Consider the following 13,579-nt stretch of genomic DNA (forward strand, 5'->3'; position numbering starts at 1 on the left):
TACTTTTCTTTCTGATGTGAAATTGAAGGGTGTCATATTGTACCTATTGTGGGGAAATAATAACAGGAGAATTCTATTGCCGCCAATGTTCCTACTTCTTAACAGTCTGGTGAACGAAACTGCCTAAGTCATGAACATCTAATCCAGGGACTATATTGCCTCAGCTTTCACTCGCAATTAGGCTGAAGGACTTCATTCTTTTGAACTGTTGATAGTTTGTGCATTTTCTTCATAATATCAGTAACTAAAATGTAATAATAAAATGACAATTACTTATGGAACTTTCTTTTTGATTCTTCTCTTTATTGGGTATTATAGAAAGAGAACTTTCTACGGAAAAAGGGACATTTCCTACTTTTTGTTTATAAATTTGGAAGAGAAGCAAATCTTTTACGGCTAAATGTCAATGGTTTCTCAACTTTGCTATTTGCAGATGGAGTCCATACTTAGGCATTTGTATGTTATGAATCCTACGGAGTTTGCTAAAGCAAACTGTGAGGGAGATGATGTATTTCTGTGTGAGTATGAATATGATGTTCATTGGCACAGTTTCAAGCGCCTTGCGGAGATTGATAACAGTGAAGAGGTAGGCCTTTCAGATCTATAAAGTATATTTGTATGTGGGATATGAATTTAAGTTGTGGTTGGGTTTCCCTTGGAAACTCCTTTTGAATTTGAAATTCAATTTACTTCCTTACAGGATGACAGAAAAGCTGGTAGTGATGAAGATTGGGATTTATGTAAGGATTCGGGTTCTGATTCAGAACTGGAATACGATGAGAAGAATGTGAAGGGTTCATTGCCTAGAAAATCCCCAGCTCATGAATTGGCTGCAGTGTGTTCCCTTTCCAAATTATATTTTTTTAGCATTCAGCTTTTAGCTTTCTTAAGAGTTTAATGCTTACATTTATCTATGCCATATAGAATTCAAGGAAAGGGCATATATTTGGCCTCCAAAAGATAGGGGCAAAGAAAATACCCGAGCATGTGAGATGTCACAAGCCAACTGAAATTGAGAGAGCAAAAGCAGTCCTTCTATTATCAAGTTTACCTAAATCTCTGCCTTGCAGGAATAAGTATGCTCAATTCATTTGGATCTTGATCATTTCACCATAAGTACATCAAGTTTTTTAATGAATAATTATCTTATATAACAGGGAAATGGAAGAGATTACTTCATTTATAAAAGGTGCCATCTGTGAAGATCAGTGTCTTGGACGCTGCTTGTACATCCATGGTGTTCCTGGAACTGGCAAGGTGGGCTTCGTGATACTATTCTAAAAGGATCATGGTGTTCATTTCTTGTTTCTCTTGTTCCCTAAACAAGTATTTACTAGTTCACCCAATTGATCTGCTTTCAACTGCAGACTATGAGTGTTCTTGGAGTGATGAGGAGTTTAAGGGCTGAAGTTGATGCAGGAAGTATAAAACCATATTGCTTTGTAGAGATTAATGGTCTAAAGTTGGCTTCACCAGAGAATGTTTACAGGGTAAGTTGTAGTTACGTGTTCGTGGTTTAGTTTCTTGTGTGAATCCATCCTCCTTTCTTTGATATCTGACCCAGAGCACTTGCAGGTTGTATATGAAGCACTAAGTGGGCACAGGGTTAGTTGGAAAAAGGCTCTCCACCTGCTGAATGAGAGATTTTCAGATGGTAATAGAACTGGGAAAGAGGACAATCAACCATGTATTCTACTAATCGATGAGCTTGATCTTCTTGTAACCAGAAATCAGTCGGTAATTTTTTTTTCACTGTAGAAATCTCGTTTTAAGTTCTGTCAAACAAGAGTAGGCCAAAAATCACCGTGGAAAGAGATGTGGGTTAACAACTAATTACTAATATGACCTTCGTTACAGTTGAATGGTGAAACAAGATTCATGCACCTGACCCCATTTAGCTGGGATAAGTATTTGTTGAGTTGAGTTGAGATTCTAAAAGACAATTTTCCCTTAAAGTGAGATTTCTGAAGCTTATTCATTGACAAAAGTTATTTTTTCATTGCAGGTTTTGTATAACATCCTTGACTGGCCTACAAAGCCACAATCCAAATTGGTTGTAATTGGTAACTTTCAACTCTAATCATGCTTCTTCCACACCGAGCCATTTCATTATTCAATGCATACCAAAGTTATATTGTAATCTTAGCTACAATTGACATGCAGGCATAGCTAATACCATGGATCTTCCAGAAAAGTTGCTTCCTCGTATCTCAAGTCGTATGGGGATTCAAAGGTTGTGCTTTGGCCCCTATAATTATCAACAGCTGCAAGAAATCATTTCAAGTCGTCTGAAAGGCATTGACGCGTTTGAGAAACAAGCTATAGAATTTGCATCAAGAAAGGTCTGTCCTTTTGGTAATTGTTTCTTTATATAATCTGTCATCTGGTTAGCTGTTTTTGACGTTGTCCTTAATGTTTATCCTTCTTAACCTTTTAATAAATGTATACACGAACAACTTCAATAAACTATTGATCAAATTCACGCTTACAATGTCTTACATAAACTCAGGTAGCAGCTATTTCAGGAGATGCTCGCCGTGCCCTGGAAATATGTAGGCGCGCAGCAGAGCTAACAGATTATCGGCTCAAGAAATCATCCTCTCATCCTGATTCTGCTGCCTCAGGTACATAAGAACTTTATAGCATATGGTTTTATATTATCCATAAGTGACTTTTTTTTTTTCTTTTCTTTCTTTTAATATCATTCATAAATTAGAACAGGAAAAATTAAAGGGAATAATTCCAATGATGGAAGATAATCAAGAATGGACCCTGATTTCTTAGGGTTTCGTCAAGAAACCTCATAATCAAAGTTTTCACAGGGAAGATTTTACATGTCTCCAAACAATGAGATAGAATATGTGTTTGAGGAGGTTGTTGGGAACCTGAGGAAAATAACTAGTGGATGGTGGTTATTAGGGATGTTATTGGTAAACAAGTGCCACATTTTGAAGATTATATATCATTTCGTGAATCAGGAGGAAAGGGAAATCTGGTGCAGAGGTGAATCTGGGCTCTTTTCTGTTGAGGCTCAATTGGAAGCTCTCTTTGATCATATTCAACCCTCCCTTCTTACTGAGTATTGTGGATTTAAGGGGTTCCCTCCCAACTTCAATTCTTTGCTTGGACTGCAGCTAAAGCTGTTGTCCTCAATATATCTCTATGGGCTTTTGCATTCTTAAAATTTTCTGCTGTTGCTGCAAGATTCTGATTCTATTCTTCTCCTTACACTGAATTCCCTTTCTAGGTTTTGGGTTACTTCCTTATCTGAAGGAATCAACTAAGTTACATCCTCTGCCCTCTAGATCTTTTCTTGAGTTGAAAGGGTGATACGCTCTAGAAGTTACTATCACTTTTAACGATTTGGAGTCTATGGGCCCATAGAAATGGAAGGGATTTAGAAAACCATCCTGAGCTTACTGTTCATCTGATGGTGGTCTTTGCATCTTACTTCGTGATCAGTGCCTATGTCTGAGTTTGGAGTTTGAATGGTGTACCAAAAATACAATATAAATAGGATAATATTGCTTACCGAAAAATAAAAATATGAGATAAGACAATTATGGAGCTTAGAGAATAAAAAAGGAGGACGAAACAGAATTATGTCCATGGATGTGTTTGCTTTTGGTTGCTATTGGCACCAAAAAAGGAGATTAAATCCACATTGGATAGGCTGATGTACTTCAAAAATTTGACAATACTGGTGGATTGAACAAACAACCATGTGCTAAATATTAGATTGGTCTTGAGAGGTAAAACCCTTGGTTCTAATGTCTAATTGCAGGAATCAGCATAGTGCAAACAAGGAATCATTCCTTCATTTGCATTACCAAGTTAAGAATGTTTGTTAGGGGATAGATACAAATTAAGAAATTTAACACTTAAAATTAATTCTTGCCCTAATCAAATAGAATAAGGGGTGTCTATTGAGTGTTTGGTCATGTTCTCTAATGCTCCTATTATGCACGCTTTTGCTTGGGCTTTAAGTGAAATATGTGACTCTCTTTGATGAAACTCCAATCTTTTAGTCTTAGGTTGTCTGTGGAAGTTATTCCTTCAACTGCCAATTACAGAAGTTTGGCAGAAATAGGAAGAAATAATTCTTTCTTTGACTAGCAAATGACTAGAATTGGTTCTCTAGGTTACTTCTTTTTAACTGGAATAGAGCTACAATGCTTAAAACCCTGCCATTGGTTTTTACACCCATAACCTAGCCTCAGGCCCGCAAGAAGGTCAAATAATGTCTGAATCACCTGATCTTAAGACCTTTGCTGAAGTAACTATGAGCTTTCTAATGATGATAAAAGTACAGCATTCATACACTTGGTGTCCCATAAAACTTGGTTAACTGCAAGTGTCAAAAGGGTGTACCCAGTGCACGAGGCTCCCACCACTGTGGCGTCTGGGGAGGGTCATAATATACACAGCCTTACCCCCACTGTGCGGAGAGGCTGTTTCCTGGCACAAACCTGCGACTACTAAGTCATAATGGAGCAACCTTACCGTTGCGCCAAGGTCTGCATGTGTCAAGATTGTGAATAATTTTAGCATAGCCTAAATTTCATGCTTTTTAATCATGGTTATCCACACATCTCACTAGCAAATGGTGATTCTCATTCCTGTATTTACAACAATGTCATTTTATTTAAACTCTGGTCTAAACCATTAAACAGTGCTTAACTTTATCTAGTTTAATGTGAGATCTCTTATACTATTAGCTTTCAGCTTAGGCGTTTGTTTTAAGAGGCATAATCTTTTAGCACCTGAGATAAGAACTTTTTCTGACGGTTTTTTTCTTCCAGCAAAAGCCATCATCGGCATGGCTGATGTTGAAGCAGCCATTCAGGAAATGTTCCAGGCACCCCATATTCAGGTGAGTTTGTAATTAACATATCAAACCTGAACCACAACTTCCCTCTTTCCATTCTTGTCCACTTATTCTAATGAAGGGTCCAATGGAGGTTCTAACTAAATCAATTAAGGAAATAAAAGCTTGAATGCTTGATGAACATTTAAGCTGTGATACTCCATTTGATAAGCATGCCTCCCATGTCATTGGAGGGATTTCACATAAAATAACTAGTCTATGATTCAAACTTTGAATTGATGATCATGACTTAATTTTAGAAGTTTCTCTGGATGATAGTTAAAGAAAACCTATTAAAGCTAGAAGATTCTTGGAATATATTGTATTGTTAGATGGTTGGAAATCATCTGGTTGTACCTGTTGGGTGTGAACCACTCAGTTGTGTTTTATTCTTCACCAGTCTGCGTGCGTGGGAGCAGATTTTTAATTAGAAAAAAAAAAGAGTCTAGTCCAGGCTGAATTCAGGCACGGCCCACCATCTGCTACTTGGTCCGGGAAAGGCACCAGGCGTGGGTGCCGCTATCCCTTGAATGCATAAGACACATTGCTTGTTTTGGGGGCATCAGACCTTCAAACACCCCCCTTTCCAAAAATTGATGCCAATGCACAACTACTGAAAAAGGAAAGAACATTTGGAATCCTCCTTAGAAAGTGGATCATTGATCATCATTGTGCCTAAGCCTAGAATGTTTTCATGGATATTTGTATCAGTTGCTGGCTGAAGGTCTTGGCTGTTTTCTTTTGATAACAAGTGGATGCATCGTTTCTTTTCACAGAATACTCTGACATTTAACTGCATTTTGTCTTGTAGGTAATGAAGAATTGTTCTAAACTGAGTAAGATTTTTCTGGTGGCTATGGTGCATGAACTCCACAAAACTGGAATGGCTGAAACAACCTTTGAAGAGGTCAGTTTACTGAGCTTCCCTTCATTATTCTCCTTTCCTACTTGTTTTTGTTAATTGAGTTTTTCCAGTATAAGATAAATGCAAAGTGATCTCTCATCACTTATATTATTTTTGGGTGAATAAATAAATGTATTAAAACCTTAAAGAAAGAGAAAAGTTAATATTAGAAGGCAAGATGTCACCAAGAGGCACTAGACGCAGACAAACAAAGAAAAACATTAAAGGATCAAAATATCGATCTTAGGACTGGAGAATGAAAAGGAGCAACAATGAGCTCACACTACGTTCTTCGAAGAGGCATCAGAGGTATCAGATTTTCCAATCGGCGGAGTGAATAAGAGGCAAATCTAATATGGTGACTCCTCTCCCTACATGAACTAGAGACTTGAGTGTCTCCTCTTTTTGATTCAACTCTGGCGCATTCTCTAGCTTTTCAACATGTTGAATTACCTCCTCAGTATACTTCAACTCAAGATCTTCCTCCTGAGATAGACAAACTAAGGAGGCTGTGTGCCAATCCAAGATATGAAGGAATGATTTTCCTTCATCACTTATACTTACTATTTGGAATACTGGGACTCTAGAATTTTATAACTTAAAAGTGCGCTTTCTTCTTGCTCAAATCATGAGGTAGGATGGACGGACTACCATTATCGGAAAGACTAATACGAAGTGAGAAATTAGCAGCAAAGGACATCCAAGCTGGAAGCCTGGAACGACATCTAGGGATTAGTTGACTTGTCATTGGACCAGGGAGAATGCATCTTACAACTAATAAGAATCAAAAGACTACCTGAATCAGCGGACTTCAAAAATCTACTGTGCAAATCTACACTAAACAATAGTTTTATGTCCCCAAGCTGAGAGTTTTTACTCCAAGGAACCAAACACAGATGTAACATAATTACTGTGTGAATTCAGATAAATCTTGTAGGGTTAGTTTGCATTTTGAAGGGTTAGAAACTCATGTTTAATGCTGTGTTTTCTCTCTCTCTCTCTCTCTCTCTCTCTGGTATTGCAGTTAGCAACAACGGTTTCCCGTCTCTGTACAAGCAACAAGGAAGAATTTCCTGGATGGGATATGCTCTTGAAAGTTGGGTAAGCGGTGTGAATAATAATTGTTCATTTACCTATTTTCCACATTGTGAAAGATGGGTTGGTGGCCTAGCCCCCTAAAGCCATGGCAATTATCGCATGGCCAACACAGGTATTGAAAATGGAATAGCATGCTTAAACAATATAACAGAATGTGATAAGTAGCCAAAGGGAGGCCCTATCTGCATGCTGATGAGATGGGAATGGGGAGTGGTGTCATCAAAGCTTTAGATGGACTGGCTGGGACCCATTTTATAATCTTACTGTACAATAAAGCAAAAGATTGAGCTCTTTTAATTTTTTGGTTCCTTCTACAGATGTAAGCTTGGTGAATGCAGAGTCATATTATGCGAAGCAGGAGCTAAGCATAGATTGCAGAAGTTGCAGCTCAATTTTCCAAGGTTAGCTAACTTTACCTAAATATCCAAATTAAGGCCCCAGTCAGCCCCACCTCTATTGGTTACGGTTCATTGAGCCTTTCAGAGTTTGAGTTTGGGTCTGGAAAGCTAGCCGCTGGGGGGGGGGGTTGAAATGAAAACTTCCTTTTTAAAGTTGGCACAATTCCCGTAGGTGGTGATTCTTGCTCTAACCTATTAATCTCATTTTTTTTTTTTCTTTCTTGGGGTTGAGCTAATTATGTAGACATAAGCAATCCCCACAATTTTAATTTTTTTTTGGTTAAGGATCATCGCTTTCTGGGCCTATTATGTTTGGGTGGTTTCTAGATTTTCTTTAGGAATAGAAAGAAAAGGAAATGAATCTTATACATGTCCAACTCTGAAACTGAAAAAAAGCTGCATGGATATTTCTTGCTTTCTTGAGTAATTGTTCATATAACAATCCTAATTGAATGTTATCATGATATTCCATTGCAGTGATGATGTGACATTTGCACTGAAGGACAGCAGTGAGACACCATGGTTGACCAAGTACTTGTGATCTAGTGCTTGGAAGGAAAGAATGATCAATTCGGCATTCCTAGAACTATTATTGCTCCTCATTTTACCTTTTCCCATCCGATTCCAGGTTGAGTTCTCTAGGCAAGGTAGTCATGTTTTAAAACTCTTCTCTTCCCAACACCCACATTGCAGTGATGTTGTGACATTTGCACTAAAGGACAGCAGCGAGTACCATGGCTGACCAAGAATGTGTGATCTGGTGCTTGGAAGGAAAGAATCAATTTGGCATTTCTGGAACTATTTCACTTCTCATTTTACCATTTCCCATCCGATTCTGGGCAAGGTAGTCCTGCTTTTAAACATCCCCAACCCCCCCACCACCGGAAAAAAAAACATGAGATTTTTTGTTTTTTTGGTAAAACCAGAAAGACATTTATGTATGACAGTTTTAATGACACCATGAACAATTTTGAAGATCCTACGAAACTCTCCCCAAGTGTATGACAACCCACCATTTTGTTGCAAATTTGACCTACAAATTGATTTGCCCGATTGGTTGACAGATCAGTTATGACAGTTTTGATGACACCATGAACAATTTTGAAGATCCTACGAAACTGTTCCCCCAAGTGTGTGACACCCACCATTTTGTTGCAAATTTGACCTCCAAATTGATTTGCCCGATTGGTTGACAGATCACTTGCTTGCCCAAGTGCTGCAAGAGGAAAAGCAATGGCTGGAAACATCTATTAAGTGGGACTAGTCGATAGGAAGATCTTAGTGCCTTTTTGGATGGATGTGATGGTGAATAGACAAAAAAGCATTGGCGGGAAACATAAGTGGGACTAACTAAAATACCTATATGTTAGGAATGCATGGGAGCCAGGAGCTGTTCCAATTTTTCATCTTTTCCAGTTGGACCATTCAGATTTCACACCAACTGAAAACTGAGAATGCCCATTGGTCCAGTCAAGCCACCTCAAAACAACACAAAATGTTTGGCACGTTTTAGCAACCTTTGTCCAAGCAGACACCTCAAGTCCTTTCTTGATCCCCCATCTCAAACTATGACGATTCTAACTTGGATGGTTATATATGTTGTCTCCATTTACAAGCTCCCATGAAGCATAGTGAAAACTATTATGATTTGATGATGAAGAATTGGGTATTAGAAACGTGTTTGAATGATATAATGGAGCAAGGCTGCATAAAGGCTAGACAGAACTAAACCTCCAAGTATTCACGATAAAAAAAACTAGACCACCAAGTATATGGAGTCATTATGTGACCCAGTGGTAGTTTTCCCAAAAACATGTCTCAACTTTCTTTCTTTCTTTTTTCTTCTTCCATTTTTTTTTTTTTTTCTTTTTTCTTTTTTGTAGTTCAACATTATGGCTTCTCAAACCTTCATTTCATGGAAGGAGGCACCAAGAAAATAGACAAAAAAAAAATTTGTTTTAGCAATTTATTAAATTGGCCGAACAGAGTATTATTCTTTCTCTGTCTCCCTCTCACAATACTCTTATTTTTTGTTTTCTCTACAACATATCAAATGTTCAACTACAAAGAATTTTTGAGAACAGAAGAGAACACTGGGATTTCAGAAAGAATGGGAAGGTGTAAGAGATTATGATATGGATCTACTTGACTGAATTAAGGAACGTGCAAGGCTTCAAGAACCAGAACATGTCCAAGGATTTTATTTCTGTACCAGCAGAGGTAGCTGTGGAAACACCTTTATTTTCACTGGCGTTTCCTTTTTCTCCATGCTCTTCTTCCTTCATTGGCTCAGTATTGCTGCTCTGCTTCAATTCTTGAAGAATACCTCTGCCCTGCTGTTGAAAGCCCATCAACATTTATAGAAAATATAGTCAATCAATAACCATTTAAGCTGTGTAATGCTCATTAATTAGACCAAAAATTACAGAAAAAAAGAAATAAGTGACAGGAAAGTAGAAGTGCTTACAGTAATAAGTTTGGGCCTTGAAGGCTTGAGCGGGGTAGTGGTGGTTGTTGTGTTTTTGTTGAGACCCAAGGGCTGACGAGGGGAGGAGAAACATTGAGGAGAAGGAGGACAGGTCCGAACTTGCATCAACAATCTCTCATCTCCCCGCTTTATGTTCTTCAAATCCACAGTAAGTGGTATGTTCTCTGTCTCCTCGTTTCTTCTGCATTTGTTTAATGTTCAAAATCTCAGAACTCTTCATATGACAAATCAAATAAAAACAATTATGGTTTCCTCCATTGCCTGCTACAAAATTTTTCTTCAGTAGCAGGTGTTGGACCAGATGATTCTGATCGATATTGGTATCATTAGTTTAATAATAATGGATGAAGTACACTTACTTCTTCCTTCTCAGCTTCTGCCCCTTAGCTTCAAAACTCCCTTCTCCCAACTGTAGCAAAGGCTTCTTCTCTTTCTCTTTCTCACTCCTCTCTCCAGAAATCTCACTGGAGGGTTCCTGAGTAGATCCCTTCTCCACCTTTGATGACTCTGAATTCTCTCTCTCCTTTGTTCTTGTTGCCAATTTCTTCAATTCGTTGCAGAACTCAGATATCTGACTCAAGATATCTCGACCACCAAAGAGATTACGCGCTGAGAGAGTGCTTTTCAGCTGGGGCCTTCGATTATTCTGTGTGAAATCTGCAGAAGGAGATTCATCCAATAGTTTCTTCTTCTCTGTGCTTGACTTGATAGCTGCTTTCATGATCTTGCTCTGATGATTCTGAGGAGTTGAGAAGTTCGGGTTCTTGTTCTCACTGTCTGGGGTGAACTTGTTCGGAGGCTTAGATTCCGTAGTAATCTCGGATTTTGAATCGGTACTTGATGAATTTGAAGATGAGATAAGACCTCTCCTTTTCAAGTTCGCATCTCTGGAGCCAAAAGGAAGAACAAAAAAATTGCGATTACTAATTAAGTAAAAGCTACTCAGGTGCTCAATTTTAGATTGAACTAGAATTCAACTTTAGAATACTACTTGAAACTTGAAAAGTAGGGTTCTTGACGGTACCTCCGATTCCAATCGCCCAAGGGAAGGATTTCAGAAACGCTAGCTGATCTCAAATGCTTAAACTGTCCCCCCCAAAAAAAAAAGAATGATAATGAAAATCAGAAAGATTTGAAGAATTAAAACAGAATTCTACATAGAAATGAAAAAAATTTCTTTCTCTTTCGAGGTTAGAACCTTTGAAGGAGGCGTCGATCTCAGAAAATCTGCAGCGGTCTTTGGGTGCCGACAATCTGGAGAGAAAATTTTGTCAAAAGCAAGAAAAAACAGACTTGAGCCAATTTAATTCTCCATAGATTAAGCTAGTAAAGGTTTTTACCTGGCTTGCAAAACCAGGCTTCATCGTCTACATAATCTTCTGGAGCAGTGAAATCGATCCATCTAGGAGCGTTTATGTGCTCGTAGAGTTCATCCTCAACAAATCTAGAGTCGACTTTCTTCCAGTCAATTTTCGCTGGCTCCATTGCTCTTATGAAAAATCTACAAATAGAAACAGAAAAGGGTAATCAAGAAAGAAACAGAATAAGAAATAATGAAACAGGGAGCTCGGAAAACCAGGATATCAATCGAGCTGATCTTCAATTTGATACCTTTCGAATTTGCTTGAGAGAATGAATCTCTGAATGAGAAGAGAAGCTGAGAGCAGCTGTAGAGAGAAAGAGAGTAGAGCGATAAGTTGGAGGGTTGGAGAGAGTTGCAGAGGTTTTCTAACGTTAGATAGAGACTGTATACGTTGGAGTCTTAGAGGAGACGAGTGACTTCATGACTTTTCGACCGTTGGGGATCCTTCGAACCTTTTTTTTTTTTTTTTTTCAATGGCTCACATTCCGAAGAGATCATTAATCCTACACACGTGAAACCGTAGGATTCAGGTTCTTTGAAACCGTTGGATTAGAATCTATTTTGGAACAGAAAGACAGATTCCGATCAGGCCTCATTCACATTGAAATCATTATTGTGAATGGTGAGTTTTTGACTTGCAAGGTCCCAAATTCGGGTCTGGGATCCTCTCTCCAGTCCACCGTTTTAACAACCGGAACCAGATCCATCAAATTGGCCTATTCAGATTCTGGACTTTTCTCGGCTTAAAACCCTAGAATTGCTGAGCTAATGCATTTATATCTGGTCCCAACCAATCCAATTCGGAGGCTGAGTCCAGATAAAAGTGCCCTAAACGTAGGGCTAAAATGAGCAAGGTTTAAGTGCCTGGAATCCGATTTGGGTCAGTCACTCTCGATTCAGGATTGGTGAGAGATTGAAAGTGGCCAAAAGCCCCAAAACATTCCATAAACCCTAGTTTCCATATAGGCTTCATTTGCTTGCAAGGGGAATTTAAAGGGAAGGGAAATTAAATTTTTATACTTAAAAAATGAATGTTTATAATCATTACCCCATGTGATTCAATGTGATTATATAAACTACTTGAGTTTTTTAACCATATTTGGTAATGATACATTTTACATGTAATTTTTATTTTACATATTATAGCAAAGGATTTTTTATGTAAAGTAAAGTGAAATTTTATAACCAAATATGGAATGATTTGAAGTAATGATATAGTCACATGGAGTAATGATTACATATATTTCTTTTTTAAGTATGAAAATTTCATTTCCCCCCTCTTTAATTCTCCTTGCAACCAAACATAGCCATAAGGATCAGTCGAGCCACATGGACTAGAAAAGACCATTTTAACCACTTTGAAGAGCATTGACTTGCATCTTCTACTTAAAGAGCAGGCATTGGGAGATTAGTAAATCGACTCTTGTTATATTGGGGGTGTGAGTTTGTATTTAGCATGTTCTCCTGCCTCCTCCCTATCATTCCCCCTATACAGCTCTGGTGTGTGAGTAAAGTTTCATTGGACAATTCATTAGAAATAAGTAAAAAAAAAAAAAAAAACTTCGATTACAATTCTTGAAACCCTGAGACTGAATGCAAGAGGGGAAAAGAGAGTAAGAGAATGTCAATTAAATGAGCTGATGAGAGGTTTTCCACATCGTCAGTGTGCCGCATCACACTAACAAGGATACCCATGGGAGAAAGTTTTGTATACAAAAGGAGCCGTTGTGAGAAGAGTGTGTCAATATAGAATCCATCGGTGGAAGAAATCTTCACTGGCATTGTGGGAATCTTTTTCCTAAATTATATGAAAAAAAGCTGTCCGGGCTGCGTGGAACTTGCGACCAGACACAAAATCAAAAAGAATTTAAGCGTCTATCAAAGCACGCGGTGAACTAATTTGCTTAAGAACACTCTCCCAAAACGCCATTCACATTCAAGGAAACTGGGAGTATAAATTGAAGAACTAAGACAGGAAAACCCCCACCCTGATGAGAATGATGCGGGCCCTAAGGAGCCCCCAGCAAGTTGGTAGTAGACACAGTGTATGGTTAAGCCGCCAATTGGCCCCTTGGTTCCCACGCTCCTCTCAGGGTCTGGACAGGTTAGGTTCGAAGGAAGTACCGGCCGGCCATCATCTTTCTTGAGGGATAAAAAAGATGGCTATTATGTTGTCACTTTGCAGCACCACCATACGTATCTAGTTTGGCTCTACCAACTTGGAACTACCAACATGGTAAAAACGAAATGCTCCAAACCAAACAGATGGGTTTGGCTCGATTGGGCCAGACAAAAAGTGGTTCCTGCCCCAGATAGCAGGCCATGGTTTGCCATTCCTTGATTTCAGTAAAGATAATATTATGAAAAGAGAGCTCAGTTAACTTGGTGAGTTTGTGGTAGAAACTTACAGATCTTTTTGAATTCCTCGAGAGAGCAGAAGAACTCATCTCTGGAGCAGATG

General features: G+C 38.5%; 2 protein-coding genes and 1 non-coding gene across 4 annotated transcripts; 2 read left to right on the plus strand and 1 right to left on the minus strand.

Annotated features, from left to right (window-relative positions):
* The first annotated feature begins 385 nt into the window (after positions 1–385).
* LOC122089892 (origin of replication complex subunit 1A-like) lies at positions 386–8,249 on the plus strand. The gene is made up of 14 exons (XM_042659640.1): positions 386–586; positions 701–835; positions 925–1,076; positions 1,158–1,257; positions 1,368–1,490; positions 1,576–1,737; positions 2,006–2,063; positions 2,164–2,342; positions 2,510–2,624; positions 4,803–4,873; positions 5,679–5,774; positions 6,796–6,872; positions 7,187–7,270; positions 7,745–8,249. Exons 1-14 carry the CDS (start codon positions 401–403, stop codon positions 7,806–7,808), a joined length of 1,602 nt encoding a protein of 533 aa, XP_042515574.1. The 5' UTR covers positions 386–400; the 3' UTR covers positions 7,809–8,249.
* LOC122090315 lies at positions 494–571 on the plus strand. Its single transcript, XR_006143552.1, has one exon. It is a non-coding gene; the product is annotated as a small nucleolar RNA snoR28 (small nucleolar RNA).
* A 955-nt stretch (positions 8,250–9,204) lies between the features above and the next one.
* Positions 9,205–11,493, minus strand: LOC122089893. Of its 2 annotated transcripts, XM_042659641.1 has the most exons (7): positions 11,367–11,493; positions 11,096–11,256; positions 10,954–11,009; positions 10,780–10,841; positions 10,115–10,642; positions 9,735–9,936; positions 9,205–9,603 (listed from the first exon to the last, which is right to left on the minus strand). In XM_042659641.1, the coding sequence occupies exons 2-7, from the start codon at positions 11,238–11,240 to the stop codon at positions 9,409–9,411; spliced, it is 1,188 nt and encodes a 395-aa protein (XP_042515575.1). In that variant the 5' UTR covers positions 11,241–11,256; positions 11,367–11,493; the 3' UTR covers positions 9,205–9,408. The 2 variants fall into 2 exon arrangements, with proteins under 2 accessions (XP_042515575.1, XP_042515576.1); XM_042659642.1 differs by having other exon boundaries at positions 9,205–9,600; positions 11,096–11,468.
* Between the last annotated feature and the right edge of the window lie 2,086 nt (positions 11,494–13,579).

The sequence above is a fragment of the Macadamia integrifolia genome, chromosome 9 (assembly GCF_013358625.1).
Source record: "Macadamia integrifolia cultivar HAES 741 chromosome 9, SCU_Mint_v3, whole genome shotgun sequence".
NCBI classification, from domain to species: domain Eukaryota; kingdom Viridiplantae; phylum Streptophyta; class Magnoliopsida; order Proteales; family Proteaceae; genus Macadamia; species Macadamia integrifolia.

Excerpts from the sequence above, each read along its gene's own strand:
- LOC122089892 (XM_042659640.1), top strand. The coding sequence starts at position 401 with ATGTCAATGGTTTCTCAACTTTGCTATTTGCAGATGGAGTCCATACTT. Across the intron at positions 2,343-2,509 it reads TAGAATTTGCATCAAGAAAG|GTAGCAGCTATTTCAGGAGA; the intron begins GTCTGTCCTTTT and ends ACATAAACTCAG. Across the intron at positions 4,874-5,678 it reads TCCAGGCACCCCATATTCAG|GTAATGAAGAATTGTTCTAA; the intron begins GTGAGTTTGTAA and ends TTTGTCTTGTAG.
- LOC122089893 (XM_042659641.1), bottom strand. The coding sequence starts at position 11,240 with ATGGAGCCAGCGAAAATTGACTGGAAGAAAGTCGACTCTAGATTTGTT. Across the intron at positions 11,010-11,095 it reads AGCCTGGTTTTGCAAGCCAG|ATTGTCGGCACCCAAAGACC; the intron begins GTAAAAACCTTT and ends TTTTCTCTCCAG. Across the intron at positions 9,604-9,734 it reads CAAGGCCCAAACTTATTACT|CAGGGCAGAGGTATTCTTCA; the intron begins GTAAGCACTTCT and ends GGCTTTCAACAG.